We start from the raw sequence: 21,235 nt of genomic DNA on the forward strand, positions 1-21,235 counted from the left end.
CCTCTCGACTTTCCATTGATATGCTTGGACACAGCACTCTGTGAACAACCAGCCTCCTTAGCTATGAACTTTTGTGGCTTACCCATCCTATGGAGGGTATCAATGATGGTCTTCTGGCCAGTTGTCATGTCTGCAGTCTTCCCCATATTGAACCGAAATGAGACAATTGAACCAAACTGAAGCAATTTAATGACACCGGGGGAAGCCTGTGCAGGTGATTTGAGTTTAGTAGATGATTAGTGTGTGACACTCAGTTTAAAACATTCAAATTTGGGCTGATTTCTTTACAATATTCAAATTTTTTGAATTCCTGTTTTCGTGGGTTTAATGAGCAGGAAGCCCAAATTATGTAAAAATAAACAAATAAATACTTAAAATCGTTTAAATTGTGGGCCCTGAATCTATAATCTATGAAAGTTTAACTTTTTGAATGGAATTATGGAAATTAAACAACTTTTCCATGACATTCTAATTTTTTGGAAAGGGTCTGTATATATTAATTAAAATGATAGCTTTAAAAATGGATGGAATGCAACGCAAACCACGAAAATTATCTGCTTATTTGGTACAATATTGATATTTAGCTTAGCGTTGATGTAGCATTTTAGCTTGCTAAAAGACAATTTAGCGAACTATCGGCTCGGTGTATCTGCAATCTTCTAGTGATGCCTCCATGTAATGTTATAGGACGAGAGCTCTTCTTAGCGATTGGCTGAGTCTGAATCAAAATGGCGACCTAGTGTTCGGGTTGTAAATGCGGTTCATACAAGTCAACATGTCACTTTTAAGAGTTTGTTTTTTCGTCAAATGTTTTGATCGGCGCAGTTTGCTTGCGGAATGCTGTCAGCGATGTTTGTTGAAGAGAAACGGCGCAATTGGACAACTGTCAGGTGAAACAAAGGATATTGAAGTTTGCCGTTTACTAGCACGTTTGTGGCAAAAAGAATTGTATGTTTATTTTACTTAATGCAACATCCTTCCTTTCCCGTTTTTGTAAGAGTCTGTCCAGGGTTAGCTGCTAATTTAATGTTTGTCCCTGTTCGAAGGACACTTCAAGCATCTCAATGAATGCTAATACTGCATGCAACCAAACTTTAGATTGAGGACATTTTCAAATCAAGTCTGATACTTTTGTTTTTTTTTCCCCTTTTATTTCCAGACGCTCATTTGCATCTTCACCGAAGAAACGTCTCCTTTTCAGTTCAGAAGACAGACGATGCAAAGAAACGTATTGTGAAACAGTCTCAGCTGTTAGATGGTAAGCCATATTATTTATGAATGAGCTATTATGCCTGAATTTAAACCACACACCAAGGGTCCTCTGAAGTGACGCTATATTGGTGACAATAATGCAATTGCTTGTTTTCATTGTGAGTTATTTTGTAAATTTTGTCCCCTCATTCCTCCCTCTAAAGTGCTGGAGGCCAGGATCCAGCAACTTCAATGTGATGGCCTTCTTGATGTCCAAAAAGCAAATGTGGGATTTCTTCAAGACTCCTCCTCCACGAGACGCACTTCCTCTGGTAAAAGTTGTAAGAACACACCTCAGGAAAGGCCTGACATTCCCAAATCAGCACAAAAGGACAACAAAGAATCCTCAAAATCGGAGCCCAGTCGCTGGATGAAGAAATTAACTCTGGAGAAGAACAAACTGAATAGACAGAAGACCCTCAAGCAGAAATTGAAGAATGACGTCAGTGAGAAACCACAAAAGCATTCAAGCTGTCAAGTCAAGCTTAAACTTCCTGGTACAACTTTCAAAACAATATCGACTTCAAAGAGCAAAGTGAATATGATGTCTGATAACATTGGTGCTGTTGTTTCTTCCATCAAAACCTCTGCTGTTGCTGCAGAAGGGAAGGTCATCACAAAATCAAAATCAGCATCACAAAAAGCCCTCAAAGTAAAAAAAAAGGAGTCTAAGAATGAAGTTCCTAGTCCAAAGACCCAGCTGGCAGAGGTGGAGAATCTGGAGAGGAGGCTTAGCCAGCAAGTGGAACATTTGTCCTGCTCAAGTCAACCAGAGCGCCCTCGACAGGGCGCAGAACGAGCTGCAGGGGACATCCGCTCCAGCATCGTGTCTTACCTGGAGACGTGTGTGTTTGCGGGGCACATCGACCGGGCGCAGAATTTCCTGCTCAGCCAGCACAGACTCAGGAGTCGGCGGACGCTTCTAAACACGGACGTCTATAACATCATGATGCGGGCCTGGGCCAAGAAGGTCTGGTGATAAGTCACTGACTACTCTAAAGTATATCTAAGTTTTGTTTCTGTAGTATTATCCTTTGAGAAGACATAATGCCATAACATGGTTTCTGAAATGTGGTGAGTGTACTCTGTTTTGGGAGGTATTGTAGTGTATAATTGTAAAAGTGAAAGATGACTAATAATGAACTAGAAGGGCCCTCAGTAGAGCTCAGACCTCCAGCAAAGAGCATAGTAGGTCAAATTCATTATACAGTAGATACGTTATGTAATTCTAACAGTGACTTTTGATACAACGTTTATTTGTGCTCTTTTTTTTTTTTTTCCTTTTAGGGGACCTTCAATCTGGTTGGTCGTTTGTTTATTCTCCTAGAGGAGGCGGGTCTGCGACCAAATGTTGTGTCTTATAGTGCTGCTCTGGAGTGTATGGGCCGGACTTATAACTATCCTCCTCGACTTATTTCGAGGTACGAACACAGACAGAAACACCACAGGGTCGCAGGGTAGGTCTTCTGCAGTACGGAGGCCTACCAGCAGGTGTCACACTATCCTCATATTGTTGTTGTGCATTTTTGAATAGTGAATTGTTGCATCTTGCTCATAGCGTGACTGTCAAGATGTTATTTTTTGGTGTAAATGATTGTCTATATGTGCCTTGTGATTGACTGTTGACCAGTCCAAAAAACCCAAAGTCAACTGTGATAAGCTCCATGTCAACCATGACCAACCTGCTTACACATCCTGATGTGGAACTAAGCCAGATACTGTATGTACTGTACCACTCCGTGGTTCAACATAACATAGGACACCCCATTGCCTGTTTTACTCTGAGTGACTCTCACATGCCCTCGCTTATCCTTTTCCTTTCCTCCTGAGCTCTTTGCTCCCTCGGGTGCCGCAAGAGCAAGTCACCAGGCTCATTACGCTCCCATCGTTCATCCCCTCTTGTCATATCTTTGTTCCCCTGGACCACACTGACGAGCTGGCACTCTAATCCCGTCTTTGTACAATGCCCGCTCATTTGCCCAAACCAAAACTGCATACTTTGCATGACCATTTCTTTCTTAAGAATTTTCCCAAATGTGTCCCTCTATCTGACATTCTCGGGATAAGTATCTCTTTGCCATATTGTTATACCATATGTACAAGATGTTACTAGTTAGTGCATTCCAGGCTCTCTCTTCATTCACGAAGTGGCTTTAATGTCTGATCTGGAATTCTTGCTTTAATAGAAGTGCTGCAGGTGTTTATTAATTATTATTGACTTGGGTGAATGAGATTGTTTTCTACAGAAGTAAAAAGAAATTCTTGTAACAAAAAATCTGCGAATGTGTGGGGCTGTGAATGCTGAAATGCCGATGTAAAAGAATAAGATAGTTGTTTAAGATGAACATTTGCAAAAAACATCAAAGTTGCATAATGCAGATACTTTAAGCCACTGTGTAGCTTTTCATTGTACACTTTATTTTTTATATGGTGAGCATGAGCTTTAGCTGGTTTTTTTAATGCTACCTTGCATGATACTGAGTTCTGAAATAATTCTCATTCCACCTCTCATTTGTATGCCGGGCACTGGGCACATGTTGGCATTATCCGCATTCTGCAGTCCAGTCATGGAGACCGTGCTCTCTCCAGTAGACCTCCAGGAGATTCTTTTTGAATAAACATTTGGCTGATGTCGTCATCATCCATCTGCCTCCGTCTGACACATAAAGGCCTGTGCCAATTCAAACACAAATCATTGATAGTCTGTAACTTTTGACGAGGGCAAAGAAGTTTGCAGAGGAAGCATGGTACCTAATGTGTTTGTGTGTGTGTGTGCATGCAGGTGCTTGAAGCACATGGAGGAGGATGGCCTCTCTTTGGACGACATCTTCAGCCAGTGTGTGTTCCAGCTTGACGAAAGAGACATGGTACTGAAGGCTGCACGCGTCATTCACCCCGACTACCAGCCTGCCCCTATTGTCCCCACAAAGCAAAGCTATTCTTCATTGGTTCACGACTTCTACACAAAGGTACCAAAGTTGTTGTTTGTGCTGTCTATGCTGTTGTTAACCTCAAGAATATACACTATTTCCTCAAATAGTAGCCTCTTGTTCTTTATGTTCCTTCATGTGTGATGTTTTATCTTTGTCATCTACTGCATCTACATCTACTGCATTTAAAATAAAATATATACAGCTAAAATTGAAACACACCACCTGGCATCTGTAAAGCTCATGTTTCAGGAAAAATCACTGCCGTATGCAGGAAATTGGCAAGAACACAGGCTCTGCTCTGCTCGTTGCTCACTCCTCTTCTTATCAGCGGGAAAGCTGTGAAAGCTCCTTCAAGAAATTTACGACCAAACACTGCTCAGTGTGGAACTGATACTCACAGCTGGTACACTCAGGTAGCAACCCAAGGCCACTGTTGCCAATCTTTCAGTAAGAAAAGTAGCTATTGGCTGTTCTAGAAGTTGCCAGATGACATCATCGTCTAATTTGCATATGATGTTGTAAAATGCTGTCGGAAAAAAGCATAGTCTTGTAGGGGAGACAAAAAAAGTGAGCAATGACACTTTTAGAACTACAAATAAAGTTGATTCTTGGTTTGTTATTTTAAAATTGTCCATTTCATCAAAATATATAAAATAAATAATATTTTACCTCGGCCAGCGCTTCTGAAAGGCCTCCCATCACACGTTGGCAATTGAGAACGTTTTCAAATTAGCACAATTGAACAGCGACTAACAGATTATGCTGCGTTTATTCTGGTGCTAACATTAACATCACACTCTTCTGGTGAATATACTGTATGTAATAGCAACCTATTTGCACTTTCGATGCATAGAGCTCCTCATCATAGCTTGTGACTGCCTTTGGGCAGAGCGGATATGTCAAGAGCACCCGCCGCTGCTCAGTGGGAACACAAAATGCAGAACAATACGTGCTTTCACCATATTAGAAAACGCCCCAACGACGTCAGGCAAAAGTCGCGAGATTTGTCGCTTTTGAGAAAATATGTCGTCAAGGGCGGTTGGAATGTCACCAGATCTAGCAACAAAATCGCCAAGTTGGCAACACTGCCAAAGGCTAATGTTCCAGTGCAAGTAGATTATATCATTGCAGTGCAACTATAAACAAATGAGGCTTCACTACATTTCCTAAAAAAAATAAAAAAGCCTGGAGCTGTTCCAACTATCCATCAGTCAGTTTGATAATGTTTTTTTCAGCGCATAAGCTAACCTAGCATGATGTTGCTGTTAAAATATGACTGTAATGTAGCACTGTATCTTGCATATCTATGCTTGTTTTGCTAACATTTACAGTATGTCCTCCTGTCCCACTCCTTAATGTTATATTGTTGTATGTGATATATGGACTTTATTATGTTGGACAAGTGTAGCGTTGCAGAGTACATGTACAGGTAAAAATGTTGCATACCTCCCCCTCTGTCCAGAGATGGTTTCTCAACCTTAACGTAGTAGATGGCTTCCGTCACTCCTCTTTCAAACCGTGTGCCTTCTCGGTACAGAATTTGTATATTTTTGTCCTCAAAAGCGTGCTGTTTCTCTTTGAGGCGCAGGTAGACGGCTGAGTCTTGACCTGAAGAGTTAGCCCGCTCAGTGACTGCTTGGTTTCCCCAATGTAAAAATTGGTGCATTTCTCACTGCAGTGGACAGCATACACCAGATTGTTTCTGGGTATGGGGTGTTCTGTGTTTGGAGTGTACCAACCTCTGTCTCAGAGTGTTAGCAGGCTTGAAGTGTACTGGTATGTTGCGTTTGTTAAAATTTTTCCCAGATAGACCTGGGACATATGGGATGGCAATGTCTTTTCTTCCTCATCCACCTTTATTTTTGGACGATATGCACTTTTTACAAACGATCAGCTGGGTTTTGAGGGCATACCTTAGGTGCTTATGCTCTTTCTCTTTGGCCTGTGGCATTTTGCATCAAGGCTAGACTTTGTGAAACGCACTTCCTATACACTATTTTTAAACTTCTCTAAATTTTTGAAAAATAGTATAATGGGCCCTTAAAAGAGATTTGATTTTGAATAGGACATTATTAATACGATGGGGTTCATTGTCTTCAAAGTTTTAGGACCGATATACTCTTTGTCAGTGAACGAACTATAGTGATTTTGAATGGTATCCAAGATGCTCGGGTTGCCTCCCCCTTTGTCACCACTTTGCCCTCTTTCCCACCTTACCTCCTCCTTTAACAGCTTTTCATTCCAAGTTTTGTATTTTTAGTCTCTGTCCTTGCACTCTATTTGCCCGTATCTAACTCATTGTGCTTACTATTGACTTACTACAGGTTTTTGTTTCATAATTTAGAACTGACGTGATTGGCGACTTAAAAGCTGCCCAAATAAACTGGCCCACTAGATAGCGGAATAGCAAACAGCTCTCTCTCTCTCTCGTGGGTGCCTTGGGGTCCACGTTGGTGGCAGGGGCACAGAGCTCATTAGAATACTGTTTGCTGGTGTCACATGGAATGTTAAATAGACGCCACGCATTTAAGATGCAGTTTGATATACTGTATATTCAACTCACAGAGAGTTGAGTCTTAAGAGATTGCTGATTTTCTTTTTCCACTGTTTTCATTAAGTGTTGCTCCAGTATGGCATGCAGCTATCAAACTGATTTTACTCTGTGTTATTTCAGAGGGATAACCACCAATACCCAAAGCTGAATTTCACTCGGGAGGAGCTCCAGGAACGTTTCAAATTCCAGCTCAGCATGGAGCAGGCATGCACCGTCACTATTGACTCTGTGGAGGCTGCCAAGCCCATCACAAAAAAAATTGCCAAAATGGTATGCAACATCTCCTTGTTACTATTCTATATGCTAATTTGTCCTCTGTGTTATCTGTCTTCGCAGTCCAGAAATGTAATTCATATTTTGACAAACCTGCTCTGTTTAGCTTACACCACAGGAACCAAAAATACAGGCATATGGTTATAGACACAGTTTCAATTCTTTACACCCTGCCAAATGTGGATTTAAAGTGGTTAAATGGGGAGCTAGAAGTGACACAATAAAGTGAAGTGAAGTTTTGTGAAAACTAAATAGTAATAAAAAAATACTTAATACACATCACATACCGCGCCTTACAGTCTTTTGCCACTTTCATGGAACACTTTCATCTAAAAGATAACCATTCAACCATTTTTGTGCTGTAGAAAGGCGCAAATATATATGTTTATCATAAAGTTAAAAAACAGAACTTTGCAAAGATACTGATGCATATTTTTGACTGACAGTGACATATACAGTGGGTATTCATTTAACAATATGTTCGTTATTGTGGCTGGACTGCATTATCTTTTTAATAATTTGCTCACCTTCTTGTGCTGCATCAGAAGGAGAAAATACAATCACAAATAACACAAAATGTCTGACTGCTTGGAGGAAAAAAACTTTAAGATTCCTTCTTGTATGGCTTTTTTCTTACTAACGGTGGCATTTACAATCCAGGCTGGCTCGTCTGCCTCTGCAGATGGGCGACGTGGGAAGCGAGTAGGCCGAGAGTCCCCGGTGGCCAGGAAGCATTTACAGACAGGCAGGCAGGGCAGAATAATAATGTATTGTAATAGAGGACTCCGGAGAGAAGGCAGTCACACAGTCACCTCTCCGTCTAGATTGTGTCTCTTCCTTCAAGTCTGAGTGCCTGTAACTTTTTGATCGAAGATAAACGCACTCAAATATGCCACAAGCATGAAAAAAAATCATTTTATTGCTGTATTAGTGATGCAAATTTTACATTTAATAGCGGAATTAGTTGTATGGCATAGGCGAGGAAAATTTGGCACATTTTACATGGGCGCAATGCACACACTCTGCTGTGCTGCTCATCATTCAAAAGGGAGAAAAGAGTGTTCCAACTCTGAATTCACATTGTTACAACACAAAAATAATCTATCAAACACATTATAGTTGACATACTGTGAAGACAGTAAGTTGTTTGGAAGCTTAAGCAAACAGTTTATGCTGCATTCAAGTTAACTGGGAAGTCAGAAATCTGCCACCCTTAACTGTAAACTTCCAAAACACCATATTTATCTATATTTATTGGTTAACCTATATATTGATATTTATTACAACCTGTATCCCCTCCAGATTAAGTTATTTGGTAAAAAAATGGAGGATTGTTGTCAGAACATGTACTAGTTTTTGGTATAATGTTTGTAATGTACCTCTAATGCTAAATAAGTACTTTTATCAAGGTTGTCAAATTTGTTTTTTGTTTACTTTTGCTTTGAGTTTGGCTTACTAGCGGTCTTGAATGCAACAGTAGAACGAACTCGACGTAGCTTAGCTTAGTTTATCTCGGAAGTTCTTAAACAATACACCTAGTGCTGTCCATGTAACTTAGCTAGCATCAGCAGCGTGTTTAGCACGTGACTGTTTAGCAAATGCCTCAGATTGCTGAGACTTCATCTTTGCCCATTTCATGATTGACATACAATATGTAATGTTGTTGGCCCTACCACTGCTCAGACTGTGATTTTAGGATGGAGTGGGCATGTGTTAGGTGTAAAAATTACTGTATGTGATGTGTGTAGGATAATATTGTTTTATTAACTTGTTAGCTGAGTGGGTAAATAATTATTACAAGTAGATTTTAGAATAACTGCATTGATGTTTATTGCTTGAATTTTTAACTGAGCGCCTTAATATAAGTACATTATAAATATAACTGTTTTAAGATTAACTGAGTGAGTAATTACAAGTAGTTTATAGAAATAATGCTTTATTAAATAATTAACTGAGTAGATGAACAACTAAGTGTGTCAAAGCATCTGTGTAGGCTCTCAGTCGTACAGGAGTTGTCCATCGAGGGAAAGGCTTCTTGAGACGTCATCTGTACTTCTGATAAGTGTGTCAAAGGTTAAACAGAAATAATGAGTGCTCACACATAGTGAGGGCCAGCCGGGATCAGCAGCCAGATATGGGAACATAAACAAGTCAATAAGCCTTGCGACAGACTGTGGAAGTACAGTCAAACCTGTCTTAGCGGCCACCTTTATAGAACGGCCACCTGCCTATAGCAGCCACTGAAAAATCCCCCGCAGCAAATTTATATGTTATAGACCCTGTGTATAGCAGTCACCTGTCCAACGCGGCCAGCGGCCGCCCATTTTGTCTCCCTTGGTCAATATCTGACTGTATATAGCGGCGTGGACTTTACATCCACGCCAACATTAACACACTTCCCAACTCTCTCGAAACTCACAGCTAGCACTGAGCCTAGCTCTCCTGCTCGGCACGCCCACCGTCACTTCCCGTCACTTCCTGATGAACTAAAGCTGTAATGACACTCTGCCGTATAAAAAGTAAAATATTAAAAACAAGCATAAGACATTACTAGCACAGCTTTGTTCTGTGGGTCGTGGATATATTCTGTCAGTTATTATTAAGCCTCTAGCTTCCTTTTAGTAAGTAAAAACCTTGGCTATGATTGCACTACATTGTCATGTAGACCTACAAAGTACACTTGGAAGAACAAGAGGTGAATAAATGTATTGCAACTGATGTGAAACTGATGAGGGGTAGGATTAAATAAACTTTGCTTCCTTCTACTCCTTCTTGGACATGCAAAATTGTGAATTGTACTATGTGATGTGCTACTGTTTGACTCATATGCATGTTCAGGATTAAAACCATGAACCATGAACCATGATAATAACAAGCCTAGTAGTGCTGTACAACTTTTATCCGCAGTCCGCAGTGCCCTCTACTGGTCAACATTATTATTATTATTATTTTCCTTTTTTTTTTTTCTTTTTTTTCCTCTACTGGTCAACATTCAAACTGGACGCCAACCTGTCTATAGAGGCCACCTGTCTATAGCGGCTGCTTTTGCAGACTCCCTCTAGTGGCCGCTATAAGTTTGACTGTATGTGATGTTTGTGCTGGCGTCACACAACTTCATCAAAGAGTCCGGGAGAAAGTTATTTTTGGAGAGACTGGCGCCAATGGTCAGAGGAAAACAATTATAAAAAGGCAGAGGGGACTATCGATCGGGACCTGTCTCTTCCTTCGGAGAGGAGGCGGAGGGCGTCCATGGGAAGAGACACATTCCGGAGCGTTGAGCTGCAAAATTATTCTGACTTATTTTTCAATACATTTTGTAAATGTAATACCAGTGTGTGAGTCTTCTTTCCTTCTCACAAATGGAGATTAACAAACACGTAAAGGGAGAGGTAAAAAATTGGCTTAATTAATTTTCTAAAATGATATGGCCACATGGTGGCCTAGTGGTTAGCATGTTGGCCACACAGTCAGGAGATTGGGAAGATCTTGGTTTGAATCTTCGTTGGGCATCTCTGTGTGGAGTTTGCATGTTCTCCCCATGCGTGCATGGGTTTTCTCCGGGACCCTAGTGAGGATAAGCGGCATAGTAGATGGATGGGTCCTTTTGACCTTCAGTAGGTTGCGGAGAATTTCAACTCCAACATGTGACACGAGCTACTGTATGTCGCCCTTTCAGAGAGCACTGCTGGTGGAGCAACGGGCTCAGTGGCGCAAGGCCCTCCTGCAGGCCTGGAGAGACAGCAAGATGATCCTGGCCAAGACCAACACCAGGGAGTTCAGACTTAACCTCTATCCCTACCTCTGTGTACTGGAGGACAGTGCATATGTTGATATCATGATACAGGTAATGTAGCCTGCCACTCGATGTTAAAAGGCCAAACAGTGGAGGTTAAACACAGTCCTGTGATTTGTTTGATTAAAGAGTGTTTGCATCTTGTGTTTTTTTTTCCTGCCAGAGTGTTGCCACCATGCCTCCCAGTGGAGAGGCCCTGCTAATTTTAGCCAAAGATCTGGGCAGCCGGGTATACACAAAGTACTCGGTCCAGCAGAAGGACCGCAGTCAGATGTTGGAAAAGTTGGGCAATATTTACAACGCTTACACAGACCTACTGGCCAAAGATACCAAGGTAGTAAAAAAATAACCAACAACTTCATGGTGCGTACACACTATCATGAACAATTGGAAGATGCCAAGTGGGATGCGTTGTGGTTGTCTACAACCATGCATTTGTAGTTCATGTATGTTATGTATTGCTAACACCTGTATGTGTCCTACCTACCAGGAAGTTGTACAAAAAGCTCTAATTATAGTTTATTTACCTATACTGCAAAAAGGATGGAGTGTTTATTGGAGTTATTTTTTAAATTTGAACTCATGAAATGCATCTCTGCATGGAGTTTACATGTTCTCCTCTTGTGTGCGTAGGTTTTCCTCCCACATTCCAAAAACATGCATATTAGCTTAATTGGCGGCTCTAAATTGTCCATAGGTATGAATGTGCGTGTGAATGGTTGTATGTCTTTATGTGCTCTGCGATTGGCTGGCGACCAGTCCAGGGTGTACCCTGTCTGTTGCCCGAAGTCAGCTAGGATAGGCTTTAGCATACCCCCACGACCCTAATGAGGATAAGCGGCATAGAAAATTGATGGATAGATGGAAAACTCATGAAATATTGCGCCTCACGTTTTAACTTTAATAATAATTAGGACTACATGATAAAGTCGAAAGGAAAAAGTAGCTCTCTTTGACCACATGGTCATTTGTTAACAAGTTTATTGCACAACACAGCAGCAACAGAGCCAATGTTGTAATAGCAGTAAGGAGCAAACAGCCCAGCCAGTCTTAACACCGCTGATGAGTTAATTGTAAACAACAGTACAAGTGTAACATATTCCAACAGCCCAGTAGTGTAACCAACTTTTTAAAGTGCATGCGGAGGTATGTGAAGCTGCTGGATGCTGATCACGCATGATACTCATCTTGTGGTGTTAATAAACAAAGCTTCGTCAGGAGGTTGCCTGGAGCCATGCCAGTGTAATTTGACCTGGGGCTAATTAGAGACCCTGGCAGTTCTTTGCTTTTGTAGTCCTGCCATAATTGAATAGTAGTGTTAATTGGAGCATTTACCTTATACAGTATATTCCATTTGAGCTGTACTATTTTGAAGCAATGCAACAACACAACTGAAAACGCACTGTTGTGCCATCATATTGTTTAATCCCAGAGCGTTGCTGATTTCTCCTTCCAGGATTATGACATCCTTCCCAGGGAGCAGTGGTGCAAGCTGGAGACTGAACACCCTTCGGGGCCCACGCTACAAGCGTGCGAATCCAACTGGCCTCACGTGGTTACTCTGGAGTTGGGAACGTACCTGTTGGAGTTGATGGTCAAGAACTTGAAAATCAATAGTGACATCCTGAACCCGGCCTACATCAGAAAGCAAATCCCCATCCTTTACCACATGTACACCTTTCGCAACACCCGCCAGGTATTGTGTGTGCATATCTCAACAGAGAACCTGTTTTCACTAGACGTTAGTAGTATCCATTTTCACAAAAAGTTAGTTTGTTGAAACAGATGAAAACGGACACATTTTCGGATATGTTGCTAAATTAACTGAACCATTTTGAAAAATAATAAAACATGGACTAACTTTTTGTCTGGGTTTCTACTAAATTCATTTGAGAGGTGACTACTACTACTACTACTACTGGGATTAAGAATGCCAATTTGAATTTCCTGGATGAATAAAATGAACGCATGATTAATCACTATTTTAATTGGCATTGGATAATCTCTCAGAATGTTCTGAACTACGTTTTCTTCTAATGTCAGAATAATGCAATAAGGAGTTAGGAATGGATGTCGCTCTACTTCTCATAGCTGGCCTTATGTTGTTTTTTCCTTTGACAGCAAACTAGTTGAGTCCGCACCTCTTTGGTTGGAACCAAGTACTGCACTCTATTTGTCCTCCAATGGACAAAATTTATTATAACGCCTATGCCGTGACTATGAGATTGACATTTTCTCTCAGTAATGACAATTGGAAGCATCTGAAAACACTTACCCTTGCCATCTTCTGTCACCTTGCGCACCCTCCCAACCAGAGTGGCGCTCCCGTGAGGGTGAATTATAAAACCGCTTTCGCTCCCGTGTGATTCGGGCTCAGGGAACAGCGGAGCGCGATGAAAAGAATCCAGGCTAATCCCTTTTTTTAAGTGTCCCTTTTAATCGGCTGGCTGATTGGCTGCCACTGCACTCCGCTGCTGAGACAAGTGACCGTGTCAAGGGAAAGAGGAAAAAGTTTGGGGAGTTGATGCCATTTGACTTGAGTGATAACAGAACTTTCACCTTGAGATTTACTAGAGAGTTCTTGCTATATCCCCGCCTTTGCTATGACTCTTCTTTCTCACCACTTTGCTCTTTCTCTCTTTGGAGGTTAGCTCATCAGGGGAGCGTCCTAATGACTATCACACAGCATGGCAGTCTGACTCGTGCAAAGCAATGCTGGGCTTATTTATTTTTGCTCTCAGGTTGCTATATATCTTCCCAAAGCTCCTCTATAGGTCTCAAGCTATATTTACAACACAATAATTCTCATCCACATCTAAGCCATAGCCTCTAAGAAACTATTTTGTCTTATAGGGTCTAGGGACAATTTTTTTTTATAATAGAGGACCTTTAACTGGGCAGTCACCTAGTTTACCTAGTTTAAATTGTTACTTCTACTGTTACAACATTTCATGAACTTGTCTTTCCTCCCCAAGGTTGGCTTCATTAAGCCCCATCCCATCCTGACTCAGATGCAACAGGAGGCAACCGAGACCAAATTGACCTTTGACTCCTACGTGATGCCGATGCGCTGCCCTCCCGTTCCCTGGACGTCGGCCAAATTCGGCGCTTACCTGCTGACACCCACCAAGCTGATGCGCAGCATTGACGGGGCGACGCAGCATGATGAGTTGTTGGAGCGGTGCCACAACCTCTATGCGGTCCTAGACTCCCTTAACCAGCTGGGTAACTGTGCCTGGATGATCAACAAACCTCTCTTGGACACAATAATCTCCATCTTTAATGATCGGGGTAGCGACAAGCTAGACATACCTCCTCCCTTGTCAGAAGCCCCCAAAGTACCCCACTTCAACTCCAAGGAAACCTCTTACACTGCCAGCGAGAAGGCCCACTTGAAAAGGGAAGTGGTCATTGCCAGAAAGAAATTCAGCGAGATGCACAGCTTGCGCATGGATGCTCTATATAAACTATCTATCGCAAACCACATTCGAGATGAGGTCTTCTGGTTCCCGCATAATATGGATTTCCGAGGACGCACATACCCATGCCCTCCATACTTTAATCACCTGGGAAGCGATGTGACACGGTCCATCCTACTGTTCGCAGAGGGGAAGCCGCTCGGACCAAAAGGCCTGGACTGGCTCAAGATCCACTTAGTCAATCTGACGGGGTTAAAAAAGAGGAGCTCGCTACAAGGAAGGCTGGAGTACGCCAACACTATCATGGAGGACATACTGGATTCTGCTGACAACCCTTTGAATGTTTGTCTATTTTTATTGCCATTTGCTTCACATTGATTGCATAGCATTTGTTGTTTTTTTTAATCTCTTCAATAATGCACTGCTGCTTGGCCTTTTTTCAAAGTCTCTCAAATACAGTGGAACCCATAGGATATAATTGTAATATAATATATAATATTCTAGGGTCTGGCTGCCACCATCAGAAAGCTTTATTAACTTAATTTCAAGCAAACATTTTAAATTTTGAATAGCCACACAAGTCTAAAAATAAGTTATCCTCTTAACATTAAGAATGAGTGAATTACAAAATTATGTCTTAAAACATTGTAAAACATTAACTACATACAGCTGTAAGACTATAGTGTTAATACGTTAAAACAATGAAACACTGTTACCTTTAATGGCAAATGAAAGCAACATTAGAGCAACATTGACTGTCACACAAGTGTAAAAAGAAGTTAACCACTTCAGTATTAGTACAAAATATTGTATTGATGGTCCTTTTATCGCTTAGCTTTTTTCCTGAAAATGTTGCTTCCGAACTGTGTGAACTTTTAAGGCCTTTGATTCTGATATTCCACTGTACATCAAATCAAACACTAAACACATACTGTAAGTAGCATTTCACTTGTTGGATATAGGTATGCAAGGTAACACACTACATGCTTGTGTTTTTCTCCTTAGGGCAAGAAATGGTGGATGAATGCAGATGAGCCATGGCAAGCACTCGCCTGCTGCATGGAGATCGCCAATGCTACGAGATCTCCAGACCCGACGCAGTTCATCTCTCATTTCCCTGTGCACCAGGTACCATTAATGTTTAATAAATACACTTTGCAGGGTCCATTTCATGCTCTTAAGTAGTAAGAACGTCTTATATACTTTGGCTGATAAGTTTGTTGTTAATGCACTTTGTTCCTTTTTGGTGTACTATAATTCATTATCAGCAGTAAGATGAATGGGCAGTGTATGCAGGAATTAGTTTATATGAGAGCATAGTCATGAATCCAATTAATGGCCACCAAATTTACTGTAATTTCTGGGCATCCACTAAATTTAACGGAAAAAACAGATTAGTAATTTTGTCAGATTAGTAATAGCGTTTTCTGAATTACATATTTAAACTATTAGTAGTAGATGTGTAGGAATATAGGAGATGTCACGAGATTATACCATGACCACACCAAGCACCATGGGAAATTTAGTTTTTGGGTGAATAGATATATTGAAACAATTTACGAATTATTTATGAAATGACAAATGTGTATATTTCATTATTTTAAGTTTAGTTTTTAATATTATTCCAATTTGTCTTTGTTTAGTGGATTTCTTTAATGCATTTAAAAACAATATTCACATGCTCTATTTATTTATTTCATGTTGTTTTTAAATTATTTAATGACTTGCATGTTTATTTTATTATAATGATATATATATGTGTATGTGTATATATATATATATATATATATATATATATATATATATATATATATATATATATATATATATTATTATTATTTTTTTTTTTTCATTGATGCTATGGTGGATTGAAAAGCAACATTAAAGCAACCTGAACCTTAATCTGTCAAAGACACCCCTCAAAGAGGTGGAGTGCAGGATCAGTGATCTGAGGGATTGAGTTGCAATGTTTTAGTTGCCTTATATGGGCAAAATATTCAAACGGTTAACATTTTACGAACAAATATACGAATTATTTAGAAAACTGTTAGGACTCTTTTAAATGAAAACATTGTCCAGGTTTTGGCCAGCCTATCTCTGGACATAGAATGAAGTCTTGCCTTGACTGAAACATTGCCACTTTACTCATGTTGATGAATGTGCACCTTCACTGATGATGAAGCATGGTATGGAACATGAAGAGCCTGAGTGAAATGTTGTGTATGATGCAGTTAAGACCACAACATCACCACAAGCATTGGAGCTGTATCTATACTACTGTATATTCATGCAGTCTCATTGAGAATGCTCACTCAATGCTTCATGTTCTATGGCGGATTACTATGAATTCATTAAAGTGATTAGAATAGTAAATGAAAAGCTGCTCCTTGGTTAATTGTGTTGCGGGGTTGTTCTATCATGCTGATTTATGCACCATTGAGATTTGGGCTTAGAATGATGACATAAATTCAAGTCAGATGTTCTATACTCTAATACTTTTTTTTCCAAACAGAGATAACAACCTCGATGATTTCTTGGCTCTTTTGATCATCTGGTTCTTCTTCTCTACACTTCATACATTTTTTTAATTGTCTTCCTCTCCTCCACCCATGTCTCGTCATACCACATTGCTGCTTTTAATCTCCCTCCACCATTCTTCTCTCTTTGTAGGACGGCTCCTGCAATGGTCTGCAGCACTACGCCGCCCTCGGTCGAGACATTATTGGCGGCACGTCAGTCAACCTCGTGCCCTGCGACGTGCCGCAGGACGTGTACAGCGGAGTAGCGCAGCAGGTCGGCACATACATACACTAGCTCAAGTGTAATAATGTACACCCTTTCCATTTCAACAACAATTTTATTACATTACTGTATATCTTCTCAAGGGACAATACTATAGAAATTAAACTTGAATATACTTTAGAGTAGTCAGTGTACAACTTGTAGAGCAGCATAGCTTTACTGGCCAATAAAAATGACACAGTGAACATGTCAGCTGTGTCCAAAGTGTCAATATTTAGCGTGAGCACCATTGTTATCTTGCACTACACATGTTGGGATTTATGTTTCAGCTACCCAGTGCCAGCAACACTCGTGCAGTCCCGGACCGTGGCACTACTACCACCATCCTTTACTCTCGACAATAAACAATTATCTGTACTCATTTGTGTTGCCGGCTATTCAGACGATAATATCTGTGTGTTGAGATAATAAATCTATACTGCTACACAAGCATATCTACAGTATACCCATGTTTAATTTCTATAGTATTATCCCTTGATTAGGTAATAAAATGCTTGCTGCAATGTGAGTTGTGTACTCACTGTTAGATCATTTAAGCAAGTGAGGTGCATTTCAGTGGCAGTGACTGTGTTTTTGCCAAACATCCTTGTGTTCAAGGTGGAGGAGTTCAGAGTCCGGGATGCTGAGAGCGGCCTGAAAATCGCCCAAGTCCTGGAGGGCTTCATCAGCAGGAAGGTGGTCAAACAGACTGTGATGACCGTGGTGTACGGGGTCACGCGTTACGGGGGAAGGCTGCAGATCGAGAAGCGGCTGAAGGAGATTGATGAGTTCCCTAAGGTACAGTACCGAGCGAGCGAGTGAGGGAGGAAGGTGGGGTTTCCCCCTCATGCTGCACTCGTGTTTATTTATAGAATAGGATCTCCTCCGCTGTATGTGGGGCACTGCACATGACATGCATTGTCTCTGGAAGGTATGAAGCACTGTCTTACTTTTTCTTGTGTGTTAGCGCCCTGCCACCTTCTGCATACACTTCCACACATTTATCGCTCAGATGACAGACGCTCAGTGTAATTTCATCATATTCATCATATTTGATCGTGCACCCAATGGCCTAGTGGTTAGCATGTTGGCCACACAGTCAGGAGATTGGGAAGATCTGGGTTCGAATCGAATGCCTGTGTGGAGTTTTGCATGTTCTCCCCGTGGCGACTCTAAATTGTCCATAGGTCTGAATGTGAGTGTTAATGGTTGTTTGTCTGTATGTGCCCTGCAATTGGCTGGCGTCCAGTTCAGGGTGTACTCTGCCTCTGGCCTGAAGTCAGCTGTCATAGCCTCCAGCACACCCGCGACCCTAGTGAGGATAAGCAGCATAGAAGATGGATGGATGGATGGATGGATGGATGGATGATCGTGCACCCAAAGGGAGGCCTCTCACTGACGCCATTGATGCACAAAACATAAGCTTATTGTATTCATAGTCATAGTCACAGACATGTGATACTGTGCTGCTATAGTATTTTTAGATGCAAATGGATGTGGTCTTATTACTGTGGATGATGTGATCATCAATACATCTATAATTATCTGAGTGTTGTTGCAGATGACTTTTGCATCATGTCCCTAATTGCTTCATCAGGGAATTTTTTTGGGACTGATGACAGCAGGCTCAATGGTGGATTAGGACACTGTTACATAGGAAGCATTCTTCATTAGCATAAATTCTGCACTGTTTATTTATTGACACATATATATGATATGATAGTATAATCCTGCGTGTCTCTTTCAGGAGTATGTGTGGGAAGCATCTCATTACCTGGTACGTCAGGTGTTCAGTGGCCTTAAGGAGATGTTTACTGGAACCAGAGAGATTCAGGTGAGTGTTTTTACACTAAAGTAGCTCATGTCCTCACTGCAATTCATTAAAGTCATTGCTCCTTCAAAAAGACGTAAATATTACTGTATTTTCCGGACTATAAGTCACTCTGGAGTGGAAGTCGCATCAGTCAAAAATATGTCGTGAAGAGGAAAAAAACCTGGATATGGATACAATAAATGGCTATGGATACAATAAAAACAAAACTGTTCAATAAATGTCAGAAGGTTCTCGAAGAATACACATTCAATACATGGCATGACACCTGGACACATCCCAATATATCAAAATGGCGTGTTTTAACACCAAAACTTAATTTTTGTATTCAAAAATTAATTGGAATGCAGTCGTCCCTCGCCACATTGTATTTTCAATTTCGCATCTTCACTCCATTGCGGTTTTTAAAAAAGAAATACAGTCTATTAGTAAAAAAGCACCAGACTTGATCACCGGAACAACAGGCTTTTATTTAAGGTTTGAATTATCTCACAACAGGCGCAATAATAATAACGTAATCATCGTAATAATAACAATCATAATAATAACACAGGCTACTGTTGCGGCCGTAACCCATGCCAAGCTAAAACGCAAAACTTAACCCCTGACGTCACTGCCTGTCCTCCACATATCAGGAACACGATTACTGCGACACATACTAGCACGAGTTTTATTTATGTCTTAAATGACTTATTTTCTATTATTATGTTTACTATATCGGGTAGAACAAGTGTAAAGGTGACTATAGGGGTGTTATTTCTATGGGGGTAGTGGGGTAGTTTAATAATGTTAAAACCCATATTTAGAAAAAACTTTTTAAAAAGTTTTTCTATGCCCTAACTATATATGTATATATAGTGGTGTCAAAATGTGTTTGTCCCCTTCCTGATTTCTTAATTTTTTGCATGTTTCTCACACTTAAATGTTTCCGACCATCAAACAAATTGAAATATTAGTCAATGACAATACAACTGAACACAAAATGCAGTTTTTAAATGAAACTTTTTATTAAGGGAGAAAAAAAATCTAAACCTACATGGCCCTGTGTGAAAAAAGTGATTCCCTCCCTCCCCAGAAAGAAAGTAACTGATGTCTATGCAGTGACGACTCATCCAAGAGGTCACAAAAGACCCCACAACAACATCCAAAGAACTGCAGATCTCGCTTGCCTCAGTTAAGGCCAGTGTTCATGACACCACCATAAGAAAGACACTGGGCAAAAACAACCTGCATGGCAGAGTTTCACGACGAAAACCACTGCTGAACAAAAATAACATTAAGGCTCGTCTCAATTTTGCCAGAAAACATCTTGATGATCCCCAAGACCTTTGGGATACTCTGTGAAATACTCTGTGGTCTGACGAGACAAAAGTTGAACATTTTGGAAGGTGTCTATCCAATTACATTTGGCGTGAAAGTAATGCCGCATTTCAGAAAAAGAACATCATACCAACAGTAAAATATGGTGGTGGTAGTGTGATGGTCTGGGGCTGTTTTGCTGCTTCAGGACCTGGAAGACTTTGTGATAAATGGAACCATGAATTCTGTTGTCTACAAATAAATCCTGAAGGAGAATGTCTGGCCATCTGTTGGTGACCTCAACCTGAAACCAACTTGCAGTTTCAATTGCAGTTTTTATGTTTAGGGGCGTAACTTTTTCACACAGGACCATGTAGGTTTTTTTTCTCCCTTATTAATAAAAAGTCTTAATATATTATATAGTAAAAAAAATTTAAAAAATTGCATTTTGTGTTCAGTCGTTTTGTCATTGACTAATATTTAAATTTGTTTGATAATCGGAAACATTTTAAGTGTGACAAACATGCAAAAAAATAAGAAATCAGGAAAGGGGCAAACACTTTTTCACACCACTGTGTGTATACATACAGTATGTAAGTATAAGTAAAATGAAAATAAATAAATAAAACTGTCACAGTGCTTTTATGTTCTAAATGCAGTCCGGAATATAAGAATCTTACGTTTGGCCTTAAATATATGTAAGTCCGAAACACTTTTTCCATTAGAAAACATATAGCGTGAATGCATTGCATTGCGGTTGAGCAATGCATTTATTAGGCCGCTGCATGACGTCACCTTCCCTTGTCACTATTTCCCTGTCTTTTGGTCCTCTGAATTTCTCTGGTGGAGAGCAGCAGCATTGCAGCCATTTGCTACAAGTATGCTCTCCTCCAATGAAATGGTTTTCTCAACCAAAATTCATTAAGGGAACACTTTAAAATGTTGGGGGGGGGGTTCATATACTGTAAAACTTGGATGCATGGATACATGTTGGATACATGTTCCTATATTTCTGAGGTATAACGTTTGAGTGTTACTTGCTGTGTGATTACTTTAATGTTGTTTGTAAGATGAAACCGTGAGTCAGACTATTATATTGAG

At 40.5% G+C, this 21,235-nt stretch overlaps 1 protein-coding gene across 6 annotated transcripts in view; it reads left to right on the forward strand.

The window, feature by feature from the left end:
* Window positions 1-741: 741 nt before the first annotated feature.
* The window catches only part of polrmt (polymerase (RNA) mitochondrial (DNA directed)), a 61,544-nt gene continuing 41,050 nt past the window's right edge, over window positions 742-21,235 (forward strand). For 5 of the 6 annotated variants that reach the window (XR_008572623.1, XR_008572624.1, XR_008572625.1 and 2 more), the window contains exons 1-14: window positions 742-890; window positions 1,160-1,258; window positions 1,416-2,221; window positions 2,539-2,672; window positions 4,034-4,220; window positions 6,859-7,008; window positions 10,688-10,855; window positions 10,968-11,138; window positions 12,261-12,500; window positions 13,780-14,565; window positions 15,229-15,351; window positions 16,894-17,016; window positions 17,623-17,802; window positions 18,752-18,838. Coding sequence is in view for 2 of the 6 variants with exons in the window: in XM_054788996.1 (XP_054644971.1) it covers window positions 755-890; window positions 1,160-1,258; window positions 1,416-2,221; window positions 2,539-2,672; window positions 4,034-4,220; window positions 6,859-7,008; window positions 10,688-10,855; window positions 10,968-11,138; window positions 12,261-12,500; window positions 13,780-14,565; window positions 15,229-15,351; window positions 16,894-17,016; window positions 17,623-17,802; window positions 18,752-18,838 (3,390 nt within the window). In the remaining 4 variants the exon portion in view is untranslated. The remainder of the gene's footprint in view (window positions 891-1,159; window positions 1,259-1,415; window positions 2,222-2,538; window positions 2,673-4,033; window positions 4,221-6,858; window positions 7,009-10,687; window positions 10,856-10,967; window positions 11,139-12,260; window positions 12,501-13,779; window positions 14,566-15,228; window positions 15,352-16,893; window positions 17,017-17,622; window positions 17,803-18,751; window positions 18,839-21,235) is intronic. The other variant, XM_054788998.1, reaches the window with a different exon arrangement.

This window comes from Dunckerocampus dactyliophorus, chromosome 10 (assembly GCF_027744805.1).
Source record: "Dunckerocampus dactyliophorus isolate RoL2022-P2 chromosome 10, RoL_Ddac_1.1, whole genome shotgun sequence".
NCBI classification, from domain to species: domain Eukaryota; kingdom Metazoa; phylum Chordata; class Actinopteri; order Syngnathiformes; family Syngnathidae; genus Dunckerocampus; species Dunckerocampus dactyliophorus.